Raw genomic sequence first — 22,779 nt, 5'->3', positions numbered from 1 at the left:
ACACCACGGTTCAAAAGCATCAATTCTTCGGCGCTCAGCTTTCTTTATAGTCCAACTCTCACGTCCATACACCATGGCTGTAGGTTGACTTTTCAGCCGCACTACGTAGGTTATGATCTACACGCTCACAGAACGTATTTCCCAGTTCGGACGCTCGGGGGCGCCAGGACAACACCGCGCCAGTAGATTTTCTAGAAGACTTGGAAAATAATCCATCACCCGAAGAAAAAATTAAAAACCACACAATCTGATGATGGGAAACATAAAAGGAAGCTGAACAAAACAAAATCAATAAATATTTGAATTAATTGTCTTCTTAAACTCATAGGACATCGATTTCATTCATTGTTGTCTTTAACATCAGGACTTCCCTGGTGGCTCAGACGGTAAAGAGTCTGCCTGCAGTGTGGGAGAACCGTTTAGACCCCTGGATCGGGAAGATTCCCCTGGAGAAGGCAATGGCAACTCACTCCAGTATTCCTGCCTGGAAAATCCCATGGACAGAGGAGACTGGCAGGCTACAGTCAATGGGGTCGCAAAGAGTCAAGACACGACTGAGCAACTTCACATTCTTAACATTCTTACAAAATGTCACGAAGTTGGAAAGTTACTTGTGGGTTAGGAGTGCTCCGTTTGCAAGAATTCCTGCAAATGCAGGATGAATGATGCTGTATAGGGGTCCTGAATGTAAAAAAAATGAAGACCTTTCAATTTGCATTCATTTTTACCTCCCAAAAACTTTTTAAATAATAATTATTAGAGAACGGACAAGGACTTGAACACCTGTACACGTCACCAAAGACAATACACAAAGAAGGACATGAGAAGATGTACAACATTGTTAGTCATTGCTGCTGCTGCTGCTGCGGCTAAGTCGCTTCAGTCGTGTCAAGTCACAATGAAATGCCATTACACACCTATCAGAATGGTTAAAATAAAAAACACTGACAAAATCGAGCATTAACGAGGATGCAGAGTAATCAGAAGTCTCATAGGTTACTGGTGGGAATGCAAAATGGTTTGGAAAACAGTTTGACAGTTTCTTATAAACTTACATCTACCATGTAACCCAATAATCTTAATCCTAGGTATTTACCCTGAAGAAATGAAAGCTTGTGCCTATGAATATTCAGAGCAGCTTTATTTGTAATAGCCAAAAGCAGGAAACAACTTAAATGTCTTCCAACAAACAGCTGTTCATCCACACAATGAAATGCTACTTGGCATTAAAAAAGATCGAACTACTGATAACATATAATGACCCGGATGATTCTCTAGGGTTGTTGAGTAAAAGAAACCAACCTCAAAGGTCACAAGTCTGTACAATATTATTTACATAACATTCTCAAAATGACAAAATTATGGGGGTTGTGATTGCCAGATTATGGTTGCCAAGGGTTAGGAAAGTGTGGGAGTGTTGATTACAAAGAGGCAGCGTGAGGGAGTTCCTTTGGAGGATGGAACAGTGTTGTGTCCTGATTGTGGTGGTGGTTACTTGACTGTGACAAAATTTCACAGTGCATTTCACAGCAGTTGCGTGAATATTAAAATTGGTGGATTCCAAATAAGGTCTTTAGTTAATTATTAGTGTCAGTGTCAATGTCCCGGTTTTTATAACTGCCTATAATCATGTAACTACACATGATATTTATATGTAAATATATAATGCATTATTATATTTAAATTCATTATATGTAAACATATGTTGTGGTGGTTGTTTTAGTTGCTAAGTTGTGTCCAACTCTTTGTGACCCCATGGACTGTAGCTCCTCCATCCGTGGGATTTCCCAAGCAAGACTACTGGAGTGGGTTGCCATTTCCTCCTCCAATGTATATATATATATATATATATATATATATATATATATATATATATATATAAAATGATATAATTGTAAAAAGTTTTATTGGAGGAAGCTGAGTGAAGGATACACAGGACCTCTCTGTATTATGTTTTTGACTTTCATGTGGGTCTAAAATGATTTCAAAATAAAAAGGTGTAAAAAAAATAAAAATAGTATGTACTTTACTAACAGTTTTTATTTCTACTAGAGTGATTCTAGCTTTCAGCCTATTTTGGTGTGCATAACACAGTTTCCGTGTGCCCAAACAGGTAGACCTATACGTTGCATTATCCATTTTTATCTCAATCAATCATCAAAAATAACTCCTGTGACATAAAAGAACACAGGTTGACCCTAATGCCAGCCCAAAACTGTGGGCAGAGACTTCTCGACCCCTAAAATGTCTTCTCTCTACGTTAGACACATTGTGAGGAGGAAAGGCAATGATGAAGAAACCAGTAGCAACCAGAAACAGTCAAACATTTTTCAATTATCAAAAAGCACATTTGTAATAGAGGTTTCCATCCATGACCCTTAATAATGAATTTTGTCCCAGGATACCTTGAAGTATTAGCTAATATTAGTGTTACTGATGGGCTTCCCAGGAGACACTAGCGGTAAAGAACTTGCTTGCCAATGCAGGAGTCATGAGATATGGGTTCGATCCATGGGTCTGGAAGATCCCCTAGAGGAGGGCATGGCAACCCACTCCAGTATTCTTGCCTGGAGAATCCCATGGACAGGGAAGCCTGGCCGGCTATACTCCACACCTTTGCAAAGAGTCAGACATGACTGAAGCGACTTAGCAGGCAGGCAGTGTTACTGTCAGGGTGATTTGAAACAACCAAGAGTTTATTTCATTCTAATAGCTTCCCCTTTTCACTTAAACTTGGGAGCCCTGTTTTATAATGTTGATAATGCTACTAGTTTTTAAATATTCACATAGTCGGGGGTATGTGCCCAAATATATTTTATCAGTAGACATGCAAGTTCAAAATTATTTGGAATATAAAAGATGGTCAAAGTGATTATTCATCAGGGAAATGAGAACCACAACCACAATGAGACACCACTTCATACCACCCATTAGGGTGGCTGTAATTTTTAAAAAAAATGAGTGTCAGTGAGGATAGGAAGAAATTGGAACTCTTGTGCATGGTCAGTGGAAATAGAAATTGGTACAGGCACGGCGGCATACAAAATTAAAAATAGAATTACCATATGACCCAGCAATTCCACTTATGGGTATGTGTGTATATATATATGTATCTCCAAAGGAAGTGAGAGCAATGTCTTGAAGAGATGTGTATGCTCATGTTCGTAGCAGCATTATTTACAATAGCCAAAATGTGAAAGCAATTGCTACATGAACCAGCAATCCTGGTTCTATGAATGTACTCAAAAGAACTGAAAACAGGGACTCCAACAGATGCCTGTAAGCCAGAGTTCACAGCAGCACGAGTCACAGTAGCCAAAAGAGGAAAGTACCCAAATGTCCATCAACTGGTGAATGGATAAACAATGTGTGGTCCATTTATACAATGCAATATTTTTCAGACAGAAAAAGGAATGAAGCATTGGCACATGCTACAATGTAGATGTGGAGAAGGAAATGGCAGCTCACTACAGTATTCTTGCCTGGGAAGTCTCATGGACAGAGGATCCTGGCAGGCTACAGTCCATGGGGTTGCAAAGAGCTGGACATGACTGAGCATGCACACACACGTAAGGTAGATGAACCCAAAAACGTTATGTTAAGTGAAGGAAGTCAGATGCAAAAGGTCACACACTGTATGATTTCATTTATGTGAGATGTCCAGAATAGGTAAATCCATGGAGCTGGATTCCAGGTTGGGGGGATGGGAAATGGGGATTGACTGCTAATAGGTATGAAGTTCCCTTGTAGGAGGGTTAAAATGCTTGGGAACTAGATAGACTTGGTGGTTGCCCAACATTGTGAGTGTGCTAAATGGCACTGAACTGTTTACTTTTAATGGTTAATTACTTTTTAATGGTTAATTTTATGTCATGTGAATCTCACCTCAATTAACAAGTAATGTTTGCAGAGAAGGAGAAATAACACATGACATCCCTTATATGTGGAATCCAAAAAGAAATGATACGCATGAACTTACTTACAAAACAGAAAGAGACTCATGGACATAGAGAATAAACTTAGGGAGCTTACAGTTGCTGGAGGGGGAAGGGTTGGGGAGAAGGGATAATTAGGGAGTTTCGGGTAAACATGCACATACTGCTATATTTAAAATGGGTAACCAACAAGGACCATACAGCACATGGAACTCTGCTTAACCTTATGTGGCAGCCTGGATGAGGAGAGTTTGGGGGAGAGTGGATACACGCATATGTATGGCTGAGGCCCTTCACTGTTCACCTGAGACTGTCACAACCTTGTTAATTGGCTTGCTGCTGCTGCTAAGTCGCTTCAGTCGTGTCCGACTCTATGCGACCCCATAGACGGCAGTCCACCAGGTTCCCCCATCCCTGGGATTCTCCAGGCAAGAACACTGGAGTGGGTCGCCATTTCCTTCTCCAATGCATGAAAGTGAAAAGTGAAAGGGAAGTCGCTCAGATCTCGAAGTCGCTTCTCCATCCCATGGACTGCAGCCTACCAGGCTCCTCTATCCATGGGATTTTCCAGGCAACAGTACTGGAGTGGGGTGCCATTGCCTGCTCTGGTTAATTGGCTTACTCCAATACAAAATGGAAAGTTTTTCTTAAAAAAGAAATAATATCTGCAAACCATTGTTCCCATCAGTAGGAAGTCAAGGACATACACTAGCGGTCAAGCAGGTCCCCCAGAGCTGGGGGAAGTCTTCTGAGCCCAGAACTTACAGAGAGTTCCCCCAGAGAGGCCCAGAGTCACCTTGATCCTGAGCTCAGGGGTAAAAGAAAAAGCCCAGAACAAGACGTGGTCGCCATCTTTCCCAAAGAGACGAGCCGTCAGGGACAGAGTGTAGAGCAGACAATTAGCAGGTGCCCTAACAAGACACGAGGGACTGAGCCTGAGGTGTGAGGATGGACGGGTAAATTGGGCTCTGCCGGGTTCTCCTGCTCTCTTCTGTGGGGCCAAAGACCTCACTCCATGTGGCAGGCAGCCCAGGAGAATCCCAGCAAAAGCTGTGTCACCTCCTGCCAGACATCTCCAAAGCCAGAGGAGACACCTGCCACAGGTGAGTGGGGAGAGAGGGAAGCAGACAGGAAAAGAAACTAGCAAGATGGGGGCTGTGCCTCTCCAGCCAGGCTGCTGTATGACCTTGGGAAAGTGACTTTGCCTCTCTGAGCCTCCGTTCATTAGTCTGGATAATGAGTACCAAAAAAATGGGAAGCAAATGTTATATGGCAGCCCGGATGGGAGGAGAGTTTGGGAGAGAATGGATACGTGTATAAGTCTGGCTAAGTCCCTTTGTTGTCCACTTGAGACTATCACAGTATTGTTAATTGACTATAGTCCAATACAAAATTAAAACTTAGGGGAAAAAAAAAAGGAAGCATCCTGTGTGCACAAGGCCTGCTAAGAGGTTCCAACTTCTGAGTCCTTCATCGCAGAGTTTTAAGAGCTTTGGAACAAGTTCAGCTCAGTTCAGTAGCTCAGTCGTGTCTGACTCTGTGACCCCATGAACCGCAGCACGCCAGGCCTCCCTGTCCATCACCAACTCCCAGAGCCCACCCAAACCCATGTCCATTGAGTCAGTGATGCCATCCAACCACCTCATTCTCTGTCGTCCCCTTCTCCTCCTGCCCTCAATCCCTCCCAGCATCAGGTCTTTTCAAATGAGTCAGCTCCTCACATCAGGTGGCCAAAGTATTAAGCTTCAGCATCAGTCCTTCCAATGAATATTCAGGACTGATTTCCTTTAGGATGGACTGGTTGGATCTCCTTGAAGTCCAAGGGACTCTCAAGAGTCTTCTCCAACACCACAGTTCAAAAGCATCAATTCTTCGGCGCTCAGCTTTCTTTATAGTCCAATTCTCACATCCATACATGACCACTGGAAAAACCATAGCCTTGACTAGACGGACATTTGCTGGCAAAGTAATGTCTCTGCTTTTTAATATGCTGTCTAGGTTGGTCATAACTTTCCTTCCAAGGAGTTAATGTCTTTTAATTTTATGGCTGCAATCACCATCTGCAGTGATTTTGGAGCCCAGAAAAATAAAATCAGCCACTGTTTCCACTGTTTCTCCATCTATTTGCCATGAAGTGATGGGACCAGATGCCATGATCTTAGTTTTTTGGATGTTGGGTTTTAAGCCAACTTTTCACTCTTCTCTTTCATTTTCATCAAGAGGCTCTTTAGTTCTTCTTCACTTTCTACCATAAGGGTGGTGTTGTCTGCATATCTGAGGTTATTGATATTTCTCCCAGCAATCTTGATTCCAGCTTGTACTTTCTTCCAGCCCAGAGTTTCTCATTATGTACTCTGCATAGAAGTTAAATAAACAGGGTGACAATATACAGCCTTGATGTGCTCCTGTTCCTATTTGGAACCAGTCTGTTGTTCCATGTCCAGTTCTAACTGTTGTTTCCTGACCTGCATACAGGTTTCTCAAGAGACAGGTCAGATGGTCTGGTATTCCCATCTCTTTCAGAATTTTCCACAGTGTATTGTGATCCACAGAGTCAAAGGCTTTGGCATAGTCAACAAAGCAGAAATAAATGTTTTTCTGGAATTCTCTTGCTTTTTCCATGATCCAGCAGATGTTGGCAATTTGATCTCTGGTTCCTCTGCCTTTTCTAAAACCAGCTTGAACAACTATCTGGAAGTTCACGGTTCACGCGTTTGGAACAAGAAAGACTGTAAAATGTTGGGTAATGGGTTATTCTCTCCAAGCCTCCTCATCCTATAAGTGTGCCTATCTTGGATTAAGCAAGAGGAAGCATGTAGAATTCCTTGTCTTGGTGTTGGGTGCAAAAGGAGCATGTGAGAAATGTTAGCTAGGCTTTCCCTGTGGCTCAGTGGTAAAGAACCTTCCTACAATACAGGAGACACAGGAGACCTGGGTTTGATCCCTGGGTTGGGAAGATCCCCTGAAGGAGGGCATGGCAGCCCCCTCCAGTATTCTTGCCTGGAGAATCCCATGGACAGGGAAGTCTGGTAGGCTACAGTCCATAGGGTCGCAAAGAGTGGGACACTACTGAAGCGACTCAGCACACGTGCATGCAAGAAACGTTAGCAAGGGACTTCCGTGGTGACCCAGTGGTTAAGAATCCACCTGCCAATGCAGGAGACACGAGTTCAGTCCCTGATCCAGGAGGATCCCACATGCTGCAGAGCAACTAAGCCTATGCACCACCACTTCTGAGCTCAAGAGAAGCCACAGCAATGAGAAGCCCATGAACGGAGCTAGAGAAACCCTATTTACAGCAAGCAACAAGGGCATGGTAAAGATAAACAAATAAAGTTTTAAAAGAACTGTTAGCTATTGGTCACAGAGTAATAGGGATCCAGTGCAGGATTTTAAGCTAGGGAGAAGCAGGTCATCTCATCCTGGTAGAGGCCATTATGGAGGTTGAACCAAAAGAGCCAGCCTGGAGCCAAAGTGACCAGAGAAGGAATGGGTTTGGAATCTAACAGTGACAAGATGAGAATCTGGTAGGGTGCTGGGAACGAGAGGAGGAGTCAGGAAAAAGAGGGGGGCAGGTTAAACTGTAAGTTTGATGTGAGTGGGGTTGAAGGAGACCTGGCTGCTGCCCAAATCTCTGGCCCAAGTGACGGGGTAATCAGCAGGGTCACTGCTAAGCTCAGGTACAGTGAAAGAACAGGACTGAGGGTAGACGCTGAGCAGGGTTTGCTACAAGGTTTGTGGGGACCTGGGCACGCTCGACAGAAACAGACACCCAGGAGGTGTGTCTGGACCCTTGGGATGGGAGTTCGAGAGACAGTGATCTTGACCACAGAACAGGGTGGCATCCATCACTACTTGCCCACTCATCTGGGGCCTCTCTCTCCTAGTGAGTTCCTTGAGGATAGGAGGGGACCATGATAGGTTTCCCAGATGGCTCAGTACAGAACAATCAGCCTACCAATGCAGGAGACGCAGGAGACCCGGGTTGGATCCCTGAGTCAGGAAGATTCCCTGGAGAAGGAAGTGGCAACCCACTCCAGTATTCTTGCCTGGAGACTCCCATGGACAGAGAAGCCTGGCAGGCTACAGCCCATGGGGTTACAAAGAATCAGACACAGCTGAGCAACTGAACATGTGGACCATGGTGTGTGCGTGTGTGTGTGTTGTATGTAATATATCAGGCATGCAAAAAAAAAAGCATAGATCATAACTCATGCTGGAACACAGCTGTATTCACCACTCAACTTAAGAAGTAGAGCATCCACGTGCATCTCCCTACTCCCACGTTCTTGTTTGCCTCCTTCTCCCTCTTCTCCCTCTCTGCTTGTCTGTCTCTCTCTCCCCTCCCCTCTCCCCATCTCTGAAATAACCAACATCCTACATCGAGTCTTTATCACTCCCATGCACATTTTTCATCTTTACTACACGGGATGTGTCCACCAACAACATATAGAATTGTGCTGCATGTTTTAAGCTTTACATATACATGGCATTATTCTGCATGGATTCTTCTGTGATGGTTTCCTCATGCTTTTGACATTCATCCAGGTTGGTGCGAGCTGTCCCACATTTGCCCCCTTTCTGTGACTTATAGTGTGCGCTAAGTACCAAGTCGCTTCAGTCATGTTCAACTCTTTGCAACACTTTGGACTGTAGCCTGCCAGGCTCCTCTGTCCATGGGGTTTTCCGGTCAGGAATACTGGAGTGCATTTGTCGTGCTGTCCTCCAGGGAATCTTCCCGACCCTGAGATTGATCCCACGTCTCTTTTCTCCTGCATTGGCAGAGGGGTCTTTATCACTAGCGCCACCTGGGACTTACAGTAGCATCCACCGAATGGGAACGTGGTAGCTGATGGATGCACCTCTATCATGAACGAATGCTTCTCTTTCCAAACTTCCTTGAGCATGCCTTAGAGTGCACCTTCAGAAGAATTCCTCTGTGGTAGAATTGCAGGTGGAGAGAGGTACTCTGTCTTTGTCACCAGCTCAGAATTACTGGCCACATGCTGGGGAACGCCTCAGTGAAGATGTGCAACAAGTGGTCAGTGAGTCAACAAGAAAGTGAAATAGGACATGTAGACTCCCGGGGCAGGAGAGGAGAGGAACAGGGCAGCAGGCAGATGGGCTCAAAGGGAAGGTTCCTCCCCCAGGCCCAGAGAACACAAGTCGTCAGAGGACCAAGGAATGAGCAGTCACTGCGCACTGATCTATAGGAGAGAGAAGGATTTGAGATGACTTGTGGAAGCCAGAGCTAAGTCCTGAAGGAAGAGCCTTTGAGGCAGAGAAAACAGCAAGTGCAAAGGTCCTGAGGTAGAACCAGTCTTGGACCAAGAGACCCGTGTGGCTGGAAGACAGTGAACAAATGGAGATGGGAGAGGTCAACAGGGGCTAGACGTCACAGAAGTTGAGATTTTTTTTTAACTTTTCCTTTTTAAGATTCCACATATACGTGATACCATGAAGTATTTGTCTTTCCCTGTCCAGCTTATTTCACTTATCATAAGGTTCTCAATATATCTATATTGTTGCAAGTGGCAGGATGTCCTTCTTTCTCATAGTTGAATAATATTCCATTGCATATATATATATATATGTATATATATGTAAAACACCACATCTTCTAGAAGTTGATCAACTTCTATCCATTCGTCCACTGTTTCCATATCTCAACTATTGTAAACGATGCTGCACTGAACATGAGAATACAGGTATCTCTTTGATGTCCCATTCTTATTTCTTTTGGATGTATAACTACGAGTGGGATTGCTGGATCATATGCTAGTTCTATTTTTAATATTTGAAGAAACTGCATATTGTTATCCTTGGCAGTTTCACCAGGATTTGGAATTTTACTCCAAACTTTGTGGGGAAAAAAGTGCGATGTGAAGTCAGTCAGTTCAGTCGCTCAGTCGTTTCTCACTCTGCAACCCCGAGGACTGCAGCACGCCAGGCTTCCCTGTCCATCACCAACTCCCGGAACTTGCTCAAACTCAGGTCCATCGAGTCAGTGATGCCATCCAACCATCTCATCCTCTGTCATCCCCTTCTCCTCCCACCTTCAATCTTTCCCAGCATCAGGGTCTTTTCCAATGAGTCAGCTCTTCGCATGAGGTGGCTAAAGTACTGGAGTTTCAGCTTCAGCATCAGTCCTTATGAATATTCAGGACTGATTTCCTTTAGGATTGACTGGTTGAATCTCCTTGCAGTCCAAGGGACTCTCAAGAGTCTTCTCAACACCACAGCTCAAAAGCATCAGTTCTTTGGTGCTCAGCTTTCTTTATAACCCAACTCTCATATCCATACATGACTACTAGAATAAACCATAGCTTTGACTTGACAGACCTTTGTTGGCAAAGTAATGTCTCTGCTTTTTAATATGCTGTCTAGCATATTAGTCATAGCTTTTCTTCCAAAGAGCAAGCATCTTTTAATTTCATGGCTGCAGTCACCATCTGCAGTGATTTTGGAGCCCCCCAAAAGTGAAGTCTGTCACTGTTTCCATTGTTTCCCCATCTATTTGCCATGAAGTGATGGGACTGGATGCCATGATCTTAGTTTTCTGAATACTGAGTTTTAAGCCAACTTTTCACTCTCCTCTTTCATCAAGAGGCTCTTTAGTTCTTCTTTGCTTTCTGCATCTCTTGCATCTCCTGCATTGGCAGGCAGATTCTTCACCACTGTGCCACCTCAGCCTAAAACGTAAAATAAAAAGTTAAACTAGAAAGCAAAAACAAACTTGAACTTTTCAGAAACAATTAAAAAGTATTGAACACAAAAAAGTAAGTGATGAAACAGAAATGCAAGGTAATTATAGAAATGAAGAAGTGTGATATACCATTTGAAAACCAACAAAATAAATATCAATCCCAGGTATGTGGTAGGGAAAAGCTCTTAGGGGGTCTACTACTAAATCTTAGGAAAATGAATTTATTGTTTAATGACAAGAGTAAATTTAATCTATTGAATCCTAGAAGTTGATCAAAGTATATCCATGAAGCTCTATGGAACAAATCTTAATGAAATTAAGGTGATTAAATAAATAAGACAACTAAACCATTCTTAGGCTTCCCTAGTGGCTTAGACTGTAAAGAATCCACCAGCAGTGTGAGAGACCTGGGTTCGATCCTTGGGTTGGGAAGATCCCCTGGAGAAGGGCATGGCGACTCACCCAGTATTCTTGCCTGGAGAATCCCCATGGACAGAGGAGCCTGGGGTCCATGGGGTTGCAAAGAGTTGGACACAACTTAGCCACTAAGCACAGCACAAACCACTCCTAGGACTTAATTGCACCAAGAGGCATTGAATACATAAAATTCTCAGACAGGGTTATGAGAGGTAGGACTTTGCTTTTAATTTTAATTCTGTTAGTTTAGTAGAAATTAAGAGAGAACTCAGCACCTTCAACAATGCTATTGACATTAAAAAAAAAAAAAGCAAGAATTTCAAAGGCTGCAATAGACCTAGTGGTAATCACCTTCAGGTCTGTCCCTCACTTCTCATTTCTGACCTCATCTCCTGTGCCCATTCTGGTTTCTTGAATAAACCAGAGATGCTCCTTCCTCAGGGCCTTTGCACTTGCCGTTCCCTCTGCTTAGAACACTCTTTCCCCCAGGATGTTCTTATAGCTCTGTTTTCTACTTCTGGCCCGTATAGTAATATTTCCCTTAATCAGGAAGGAGGAGCTTGAACAAAAGTAAATTAGGTCTTACCCTTCAAGTTTCCAATACCAAAGAAAGGCAATGCCAAAGAATGTTCAAACTACCACACAACTGCACTCATCTCACACATTAGCAAAGTAATGGTCAAAATTCTCCAAGCCAGGCTTCAACAGTACATGAACCATGAAGTTCCAGATGTTCAAGCTGGTTTAGAAAAGGCAAAGGAACCAGAGATCAAATTGCCAACATCTGATGGATCATCAAAAAAGCAAGAGAGTTCCAGAAAAACATCACCTTCTGTTTTATTGAGTATGCCAAAGCCTTTGACTGTGTGGATCACAACAAACTGTGGAAAATTCTTAAAGAGATGGGAATACCAGACCACCTGACCTGCCTCCTGAGAAATCTGTATGCAGGTCAAGAAGCAACAGTTGGAACTGGACATGGAACAACAGACTGGTTCCAAATCAGGAAAGGAGTACGTCAAGGCTGTATATTGTCACTCTGCTTATTTAACTTATATGCAGAGTACATCATGTGAAATGCCAGAATGGATGAAGCACAAGCTGGAATCAAGATTTCTGGGAGAAATATCAATAATCTCAGATATGCCTCTGGAGAAGGCAATGGCACCCCACTTCAGTATTCTTGCCTGGAAAATCCCATGGACGGAGGAGCCTGGTGGACTGCAGTCCATGGGATCGCTGAGGGTTGGACAAGACTGAGCGACTTCACTTCCACTTTTCACTTTCATGCATTGGAGAAGGAAATGGCAACCCACTCCAGTGTTCTTGCCTGGAGAATCCCAGGGACTGGGAGCCTGGTGAGCTGCCGTCTATGGGGTCACACAGAGTCAGACACGACTGAAGTGACTTAGCAGCAGCAGCAGCAGATATACCTTAGAGATTGAGCCCATTCCCCTTGCATTAGAAGCATGATGTCCTAACCATGGAGAAGGAAATGGCAACCCACTCCAGTACTCTTGTCTTGAAAATCCCATGGACAGAGGAGCTTGGTGCAGGCTACTATCCATGGGGTCGCAAAGAGTTGGGCATGACTGAGCAACTTCACTTTCACTTTCAAACCATAAATGTTATTGGTTTTCCTACCTTTTCATGCCAATTTATTCCATTAAAAATACAATGAAATGTGCTTTTAAATCCTCAAAAAAAAAAAAAAAAAAGAAGCATGGTGTCCTAACCAGCAGACCTCCAAGTCCCAATTACCCATATTTTTATTTTTAAAAAATTGTTTTTCATTCTAAAAATATAAATTAAATGTCACAGGTTCTAGTGAGTCTTACACAGTCATAAAACTGTTCCAGGTTGCCCAGACTTCTGCAAGTATCAGATGTTCCAAGACTGCTATTCACTGGGAATATCATTTCTTCTCTGTCCATCCACAAATACAGCAGAGTACTGTTTGCGACATTTAATAAGAACATTACCCAAGCTCTTTTGCCTCTTCATTCTGCATGCTTTCTTTTTATACTTTCTTGTAAGCTTTTGATTTTATAATCATCAGAACATTGCACCTACAAGTTAGACAAAAACTACAGGGCACAAGCAACCCAAGTAAACCTTAACTATTTGAAACCAAGACCAGCCTCAAAATTCGAAGATAATGTTTACTCAGACTGAAGAGGAATGAAAGTGGGTCATTTGTAGATGTGGATGGATCTAGAGTCTGTCATACAGAGTGAAGCAAGCCAGATAGAGAAAAACAAATGTTGGATATTGCCGCATGTATGTGGAATCTAGAAAAATGGTACAGGTAAACTTAGTTCCAGGGCAGGAATAGAGGTGCAGATGGAGAGAAGAGATCTGTGGACACAAGAGGGGAAGGAGAAGATGGGACAAATTGTGAGAGTAGGATTGACATATGTACACAGCCGTGTGAAAATAGCTAGCTAGTGGGAAGCTGCTGTGTGACACAGGGAGCTCGGCTTAGCTCTCTGTAAGGACCTAGAGAGGTGGCCTGGTGTGGGGGCTGGGGAGTGGGAGGGAGGCCGGGGAGGGGGTGTATATGTATACATATAGCTGATCCCCAGGTGGCGCTAGTGGTAAAGAATATACCTGTCAATGCAGGAGATGTAAGAGACACGGGTTCGATCCCTAGGTTGGGAAGATCCTGTGGAGGAAGGCATGGCAACCCACTCCAGTATTTTTTTTTAATTTTATGGTTATTTATGTTTTTAATTGAAAGATAATTGCTTTACAGAATTGTGTTGGTTTCTGCCAAACATCAACATGAATCCACCATAGGTATACATATGTCCCCTCCCTCTTGACACTCCAGTATTCTTACCTGGAGAATCCCATGGACAGAGGAGCCTGGTAGGCCACAGTCCATAGCATCGCAAAGAGTCAGACACGATTGAAGTGACTTAGCACACACGCATAGCAGAGTCACTTCTTTGTACAGCCGAAACTCATACAATGTTGTAAAGCAATTATACTCCGATAAAATAAATGAATACTAATAAATATAAAAAATGAAGATAGTGATAAATTGGTACATCTTGCATAGCACAGAGCATTTTATAGGCACACAACACACTGCTTGCAGTTGTTGTTGCTATTTAGACACTAAGTTGTGTCTGACTTTTTGTGACCCCATGGACTGTAGTCTGCCAGGCTCTTCTGCCCATGGGATTATCCCAGTAAGAATACTGGAATGGGTGGCCATTTCCTCCTCCAGGGGATCTTCCCAACCCAGGGACTGAACCTGCCTCTCCTGCAGCTACTCCATTGGTAGATGGATTCTTTTCCACTGAGCCATCTTAATTTGAGTTCTCCCCAAAGCAGATTCTGAGTCAAGAACTTGAGTGCAAATATTTATTTGGAAAATAATCCCAGAAGACTCAGTGAGTGTTTGGGGAAAGAAGGTGTGGATGAGTAGGGATCCATGTGAGAACACACCCCAGAGCTCCCTCACTCAGAAGGGATGAAGCTGGGACATTCACCCAACAAGCCCAGTCCCTCACTAGCCAAAAGTCGTTCTTGGGATGTCAACTGCCAGCACTTCCTCGTTACACCGTGTGCAGGTTAAGCCTGCTCCAGTGATCAGATAAAGCCTTGGTGCACAGAGACACGGGTGGTAGAGGTGAGAGATGGTCAGTGTGCTTAGGAGCTGTCCACCAAGCTGCTAGTGACACCCTGCAGGTGGGCTGTGAAGAATGAATGGTGTGTTTACTGATGGAAATGATCCAGCAAATGGGTGGGAGGATTCAGCTGCAGAAAGAGTGGGAAGAATTGATGAACGGCTGAACTAAGGAGAGGGGATGAGATCCAGGGTGCAAAGGAGGGGCTGCCTTGACCAGGACCCTGGACAGCTCCTCCATTTCCTTTCTGATTGATTCAGGATGGCTGAAATTGGGGCAAATCTCACCCTGGTCTCTGAGTTCCTGCTCCTGGGCCTCTCGGAGGACCCCAAGCAACAGCGGCTGCTGTTCATACTCTTCCTGAGCATGTACCTGGTCACACAGCTGGGTAACCTGTCCATTATCCTGGCCATCGCCACTGACGTCCGGCTCCACACTCCCATGTACTTCTTCCTGGCCAACCTGGCCTTCGTGGACATTTGCTTCACCTCCACCACCATCCCCAAGATGCTGGCCAACCACGTGTCAGGACACAAAGGGATTCCTTATGCTGGCTGCCTGACCCAGATGTTCTTCTTCATGTGGTTCGCCAGCATCGACAGCTTCCTGCTGAGCGCCATGGCCTATGACCGCTATGAGGCCATCTGTCACCCTCTACACTATGCCATGTCTGTGACACCACAGCTCTGTAGCCTCCTGGTGGCAGCGTCCTGGACTGCAGCCTTCGGGAATTCCCTGACCCACACAGTATTACTGACCCGTCTCTCATTCTGCACCCACAACCAGATCCCCAATTTCTTCTGTGACCTGAGCCCTCTGCTGAAGCTCGCCTGCTCTGACACCTTTCTCAACAATGCAATGGTATACACTGTGGGCGCCCTGCCTATCATCGCCCCCTTTGTGGGCATCTTGGTCTCCTACACGTGCATCTTTGCTGCCGTGTTGAGGATCCCGTCCACAAGAGGCAAGTGGAAGGCTTTCTCTACCTGTGGCTCTCATCTCTCTGTGGTGTCCCTGTTCTACGGCACCATCATTGGGGTTTATTTCAGCCCCATGTCCTCCCACACAGCCCAGAAGGACACGGCTGCTGCAGTGATGTACACTGTGGTCACTCCCATGCTGAACCCCTTCATCTACAGCCTACGCAACAGCGACATGAAGGGCGCCTTGGGGGCCCTCATCAGCAGAAGGCCAGTTTTTATTCAGTGACCACAGCATTGCGACATCTGAGTGTCCAGATTCAGCCCCCATCTGTCCTGAACTTTCCTGCACAGTCCCAATCTTAGACAGTTCCTACATTTCACTCTTGGTTCATTTGTTTATTACTTTATCCTTCCAACAGATACTTATTGAACATCTGTTGCATTTTACTATTGGTTGGTTACTATTTATACTCTTTCAAGAGTCTGGCAGGGGACAAAGAAAGTCTCCGACCTTGTGGCACTTAAACTGAAGTCTAAAGAACTCATCATGGTCAAAAAGAAGTACTCTAGAAACCAGAGAGACCAGGATTCAAGTGCTATTTTGTGTTAAGGTCAGGTTAAGCTGCTGTAACAAAGAGCCACAAAGGCAAAAGCTCAAAGGGTGTAAGGTTTTGCAGATTCTTGGATTTTTTAGCAATAGAGTTCCTTCAAAAAACAGCAGACATCTGGTCTAGTACTTCTAGTTGCTAGGAACCATATACAGTGTTTTTTTCCTAGCCAGAGTTCTAAGTCTATTTAATTTACAGTATTTGGTTTCTTGAACTACCTACATCTTTGTCATTCTCTGTTAACATTCATTTGAAACAATAGCCTTGGGCATGAGGCAAAATCCCTATTTAAACTGTTGGAGAGAAGAGAAAGCTGTTGGCTCTTCCAATTGCGCGGTATTTCTGACTTTCAAAACTGGCTTGTTCGTGGGTCAGATCACCTCTTTCTTGTGATTCCTTGCTGTTGCAGCAAGGAGCGGTCAACTTATGCTGGCATTCTCACTCTTCCCAATCACTTCTAGAAACACAGACTCAGTAGACCTATGGTCTACATTTCCGGTAGGTTATACCAGGTGATGACGTTACCAAATATTGTTCTTTGACATAACAAGGTTCACCAGCATTCCAGTCTGCAATATTTGTGTCCTTGCCACCAGGTAACTAGACTAGTGCAACTGATTTTTTATTTTTGTGATTAGAACACTCCACTTCTAATACTAATTTTTGTATTAGTTAGGATGAATAGCCTATTTGCTATATTAGGGTTTCTATAACAAAAATACCACAAATTGTCAACATATGGCTTAAATAAAAGAAATGTGTTGTCTTGCACTTCTGGAGACCCTCAGTCTTAAATCAGTGCAGTACCAGTTTGCTTTCTTCTGCGGCATAAGCGAATGAAGTTCTCTTCCGTGCCTCTCTCCCCACCTGGTGGTTCACTAGCTCTCTTTGGTGTCCCTGACTTGTAGATACCTGCTTTCATCTTTACATGTCATCCTCCCTGTGTGCATGGCTATCTCTAAATATCCCCTTCTTATAAGGACACCAGTTACTTTGGATTAGGAATCCATTTTACTCTAATATGACCTCATCTTAACTATTATATCTGCATGCATGGGTGCTCACTCTGTCATGTCTGACTCTTTGTGACTCCCTGGACTGTAGTCTGCCAGGCTCCTCTATCCATGGAATTTTCCAGGCAAGAATACTGGAGTAGGGTGTCATTTTCTACTTCAGAGGATCTTCCCTACCCAGCGATCGAACCCGCATCCCCTATGTCTCCAGCATTGCAGGCAGATTCTTTACCGTTGAGCCATCAGGGAAGCCCCTTTATACGTGCAACAGTCTTATTTCCAAATAAGGTCACATTCAGAAACATTGAGGGTTAGGATTTCAACAAGTGAATTTGGGAAATGGACATAATCCAATCTATAACATCTGCTAAAAACAAAAAAAAAGACAAAAAGTAATGACTCAAACAAAATAGTTTATTTCTGTCTCATGCAACAGTTAGAATTCTAGGTCAGTGGCTGATTCTGCTCCTTTCAAGCATTCAGAAACCCAGATTCTTTATATCTTATTTCTTGCCTATTTCCCAGGACATTATTATTGTCTGTAACATTGAAGCTGTGAACCCTAGATTGTCAAAAAATAATCAGAGAGCTCAGGGGAGACAAGCCCATTATCTTGAAGTGCTATGTACTTCTCACATTCCACACTGGGTTATGAAAGCGAAGTGTTAGTCACTCAGTAGTGTTGACTCTTTGCAACCCCATGGACTGTAGCCCACCAGGCTCCTCTGTCCACAGGATTCTCCAGGTAAGAATATTGGAGTGAGTAGCCATTCCCTCCTCCAGGGGATCCTCCCAGCCCAGGGATCAAACCCAAGTCTCCTGCACTGCAAGCAGATTCCTTACCATCTGAACCCCCAGGGAAGCCCACAGTGGTTTATAAATAGCTGTAAAACAAGCAGGAAGGTTCTTTACCGCTGAGCCACCAGGGAAGCCCAGGGCTGTACATCAAAATTTCATGTTATTGATAGTTACATAATCCAAATATGTGTCATCATAGTGGGTCTTGTGACCCCTGATAAGATCAAGAAGGAATGCAATCTTTTGAAGAGTTGTCTAATTAATGCTAGGAGCATGTTGCTCTCTACAGCTGAGCAGGTACTCCTATCAGTGGGGAGGTTTGGTGTATAACGCACAGTTGCGTTACACAGTTACACAATCACAGTTGAGGGGAGAGAGGAGGTCAAAGGACAGAGACGGCTTTTTATGTTTAAATTTTTATTGTCTTGTCGTAAAATATGAATTGTACTTCACATCACATTTCAAAAGAAGACTCTGGAGAGTCCCTTGGACTGCAAGGAGATCCAACCAGTCCATCCTAAAGGAAATCAGTGCTGAATATTCATTGGAAGGACTGATGCTGAAGCTGAGGCTCCAATACTTTGGCCACCTGATGCAAAGAACTGATTCATTGGAAAAGACCCTGATGCTGAGAAAGATCAAAGGCAGGAGGAGAAGGGAATGACAGAGGATGAGATGGTTGAATAGCATCACCGACTTGATGGACATGAGTGTGAGCGAGCTCCAGGAGTTGGTGATGGACGGGGAAGCCTGGCATGTTGCAGTCCATAGGGTTGCAAAGAGTCGGACACGACTGAACTGAACATTTCATGGAAGGAGATACCCTTCTTGGGAACTCTACAGCCATCATCATCTGATTCCTCTGGTGTGATTTAGGGACCTGGGCATTACTTTAAGGCTCAAAGAGGCATAAGCTCAGTGCATGGTTTCAAGATAATTCTCTGTAACACTCAGCAGGCGATTTGCTCCCAGGCAGTAGCCATACCCAAAGCTTTTTCCTGGCCAAAGTATTTGTATTGCTTGATTTACCCAGGTCTGTTTATCACCTGGTGTCTGGACCAGCCCTTGTGGTTCTTACGATCGCAAGACACACCTTAGCAACAACCACTGGGCAACTTTGTAAAAATAAGATTTTTTATTCACAGGTCCTCAAGGGTATAGGATGCACTAGGGGCCACATAGTGAAATCACAGGTAGAGAGACAGCACAGACATGGTGCTCTGCCCTTATTAGAGTCCAAGGAGCGGGGTGCCAGAGGTTTTTCAAGTTCACTCTTTATTGTCTAGTTTAAAACCTAAGAACAAGAATGAGGGTACGGGAAGGGAGAAGTGGGGCCACTCAAGCGGTCAGTTATCGAGGTTACCCAGAACTTTCTGCAAGGAGAGCTTCATGGCTGGGGCTGATACCAACCAAGGTTCTTAGCTTTCCCCAATCAATAGAAACTTAAAGAAAAAGAAACAGAAATTCAGGCAAGGCTCTACTGAGGCTCCTGCTGTAACAAAGAGGAGCGAGAACAAGTAACAGTTTCCCTTGCTTGCTCAATGCCTTCATGGGTGAGTTTGCTTGGGAGCTTGTTCTTTGTATAGGGTGAGGGTACAGGTGCATCCAGTGGCTGGCCAGAGGGGTGGCTTAGGTGGTTTGCCCACCCTTTTGGTGGTGTTGAGGGGGCATGCACAGTACCCTGGTTTTGCTCCTGACACCCACTTTTTGCTCCTGGCTCTTCAGAAGTGGCAGTAGGGGTTCTTTGGTCTTTTTGTGTCTTTTGTTCATTTGCTGAAACTGTGCTTGAAAGAAAGTGAAAATGAAGACGCTCAGTCGTGTCTGACTGTTTGCGACCCCATGGACTGTAGCCCACCAGGCTCCTCCATCCATGGGATTCTCTAGGCAAGAACACTGGAGTGGGTTGCCATTTCCTTCTCCAGGGGATCTTCCCGACCCAGGGATTGAACCCAAGTCTCCTGCATTGCAGGCAGACACTTTAACCTCTGAGCCACGAAGGAACTGTGCTTACCTGCAGCTATTTTTAATCCCATATAGTTTTGTTTTTGTTTTTGTTTGCTCTAGGAGAGGTGTGTCCAGTTGCAAACATTGCAGCTCTGCAGCAAAGGGTCCCAGGTCCCAGCCTGTCTCAGGGCAGCCTTGTTCCTCATCTGGTTGTTTATCTTAGTAACTGTGTCATACAATTGCCAATATGTTTATCCAAGATGGATGAATTACTATTCAGGCGTAAAAAAAGAGGGGAAAAAATCATGCCATTTGTGACAATATAGACCTTGAGGCAATTATGCTAAGTGAAATAAGTCAGACAGGGAAAGAAAATACCATTTGATCTCATGGCAACCCACTCCAGTACCCTTGCCTAGAAAATTCCATGGATGGAGGAGCCTGGTGGGCTACAGTCCATGGGGTCGCAAAGAGTCGGACACGACTGAACGACTTCACTTGCACTTTCACTTTTCACACAATTATATGTGGAATCTAAAAAACAATATCAGGAACTTCCCAGGTGGTCCAGTGGCTAAGATTCATGCAGGGTCCCAATGCAGGGGACCAGGTTTCAATCCCTAGCCAGGGAACTAGATCCTTCATACTGCAACTAAGACTTGACTCAGTCAAATAAAGAAATAAATATTTTTTTTAAATAAAAAAAAATCAACAAAATGAACTCATAGATACAGAGAACAGATTGACATTTACCAGAGGCATGGAGTGAGTGGTAGGGAAAATGGGTAAAAGTAGTCAAAAGGTACAAACTTCCGGTTCTAAAATAATTAAGTCATGAGGTATAATGTACAGCATGGTTCACATAGTTAATAATACTGTACAGTATATTTGAAAGTTGCTAAGAAAGTAGATCTTGAAAAGTTCTCTTCAAAAAAATATTTTGTAAGTACGTCTGGTGATGGTTGGGTCTTTCTGCTTGTTTTTATTATAGTTGATTGTATTAGCTTCACGCATACTGCAAAATGATTCAATTATACATGTATGTGTATGTTACGTATCAGTTATGAGGTAGGAGATAGATGGGCTCCAGGTTGGGCATTTACAATCAGCCAGTCTCCTCTTTGAATTTCCTGAGGCAAGAGATAGGCGGGCTCCAGCTGAGGAATTTACAACCAGCCTCTTGTTTGCTTTCAGAAATGGAAGCAACAACAGATACAGGGTAAATAGCCATTAAAGGATGTTTACAGGCCTCCTGCAAACATCTCAAGGGAATAATTATGGCAAAGATAGAGAGAGGGAAAAAAACCCTGTTTGAGTAAAGGATAAGGGAGACGCACAAGGGCTCCTTGGAGTCAAAAGTCAGGAGATAACTCCAGGCCATAAAGAGTCTTGCTCCTCCCAGAAGCCTTCACTTCAAGATCCATCTTAGCTGACGGGTGTGTGTGTACCCCAGGAGAGGGTCCCAGGGTAGAGCAGGTGTGGAAAAAGAAACCCAGATAGTTGGCCTGAAGGAAGACAAAGACCAGGAGAACCGACCTATATAAATGACTTAACCGCCTCTTTGCCGTGCGCTGATCACTAAGGGGAACGCCCACATCCTGTCCCTCTGGCTGTGCATCTCTGCCTTGCTTCTGTCTCAGCTAAACCAACTCTTTCTCTCTGTGCTCTCCCACTTGTTGTTGCACTATGTCTCTAATAATAAACTTTGTATCTGCATTCACAGTTTCTGCCTCCACGATAAATGCACTTTTCAGTGGGGACAAATATCCAGAGAAAATTATCTTCTAGCTTGTAGCCCTTGCTGGTCTGGTGACTTAGGATTCCTGGTTCTCATCCAGACTACCCAGGTTCAATTCCTGGGCAGGGAATTAAGATCTTGCTTCATGCCACTGCTCCCTGCTGCCTCATTGAGATCAGTTATACATGTATATCTATATTTTTTTAAATTCTGTTCCATTATAGTTTACGGGGATGGTTGTTAACTAGACTTATTGTGGTGGTCATTTCGTAATATATACAAATATGACATTATGATGCTGTGCACCTGTATGTCACCTTGGATATGTCATTTCACCCTCTAAGCTCCGGTTGTCTCATGTATAAAATAAGGGTAATAACACCTAGTGTAAAGGGATGTTAGGAGGAGTGAGTGAGATAATATGGTTCATGAATGACAGGCAAGCAAGGTGATTTTAGATGTGGAATGAGGACTTGCCTGGAAGTTCAACAGTTAGGACTCCACACTTCCACTGCAGGGCACAAAGGTTTGATCCGTGGTAGAGGAACTAACATCCCGCGTGCTATGCATCTTGGCCAAAAAAAAATTTTTTTTCAATTTTTTAAAAGTGTGAAATAGACAAACACATTTTACTTGAATGTAAATCAGGAGAAAACACAATTGGCACCTAGAGCCTGCACTATGATGAGGCCAAAGACGTTATCTGAGATTATTTTTAATTGTCATATGGTAATAATATGGTGGTGGTTCAGTCACTAAGTCGTGTCCGACTCTTGCGACCCCATAGATTGTAGCCCGCCAGGCTCCTCTGTCCATGGGATTCTCCAGGCGAGAATACTGGAGTAGCTTGCCATTTCCTTCGCCAGGGTATCTTCCCAACCCAGGAATCAAACCCGGGTCTTCTGCCTTGCAGGCAGATTCTTTACCAACCGAGCTACAAGGGGTAATCAAAACAATGTAAACAAGTGTTTTACAACCACACTCCCTACAAAGAATACCTGAAAAGACAAATTTCGTTGCCTTCTCAAAACTTTGTCCCTTCATTAATCATTTCTAGTT

The 22,779-nt window shown here is 43.9% G+C and overlaps 1 protein-coding gene across 1 annotated transcript; it reads left to right on the top strand.

Moving 5' to 3' along the window:
* The first annotated feature begins 14,957 nt into the window (after positions 1 to 14,957).
* On the top strand, positions 14,958 to 15,905 carry LOC147368191 (olfactory receptor 1f45-like). The gene has a single exon (XM_086413415.1). The coding sequence runs from the start codon at positions 14,958 to 14,960 to the stop codon at positions 15,903 to 15,905; it is 948 nt and encodes a 315-aa protein (XP_086269541.1).
* Positions 15,906 to 22,779: the final 6,874 nt, after the last annotated feature.

Source organism: Bos grunniens, chromosome 7 (genome assembly GCF_055505025.1).
Source record: "Bos grunniens cultivar Pamir isolate PY7600 chromosome 7, Bosgru_T2T1.0, whole genome shotgun sequence".
Taxonomy (NCBI): domain Eukaryota; kingdom Metazoa; phylum Chordata; class Mammalia; order Artiodactyla; family Bovidae; genus Bos; species Bos grunniens.
The sequence above is the reverse complement of the archived record's forward strand: the minus strand, read 5'-3'. Positions and strand labels throughout refer to the sequence as shown.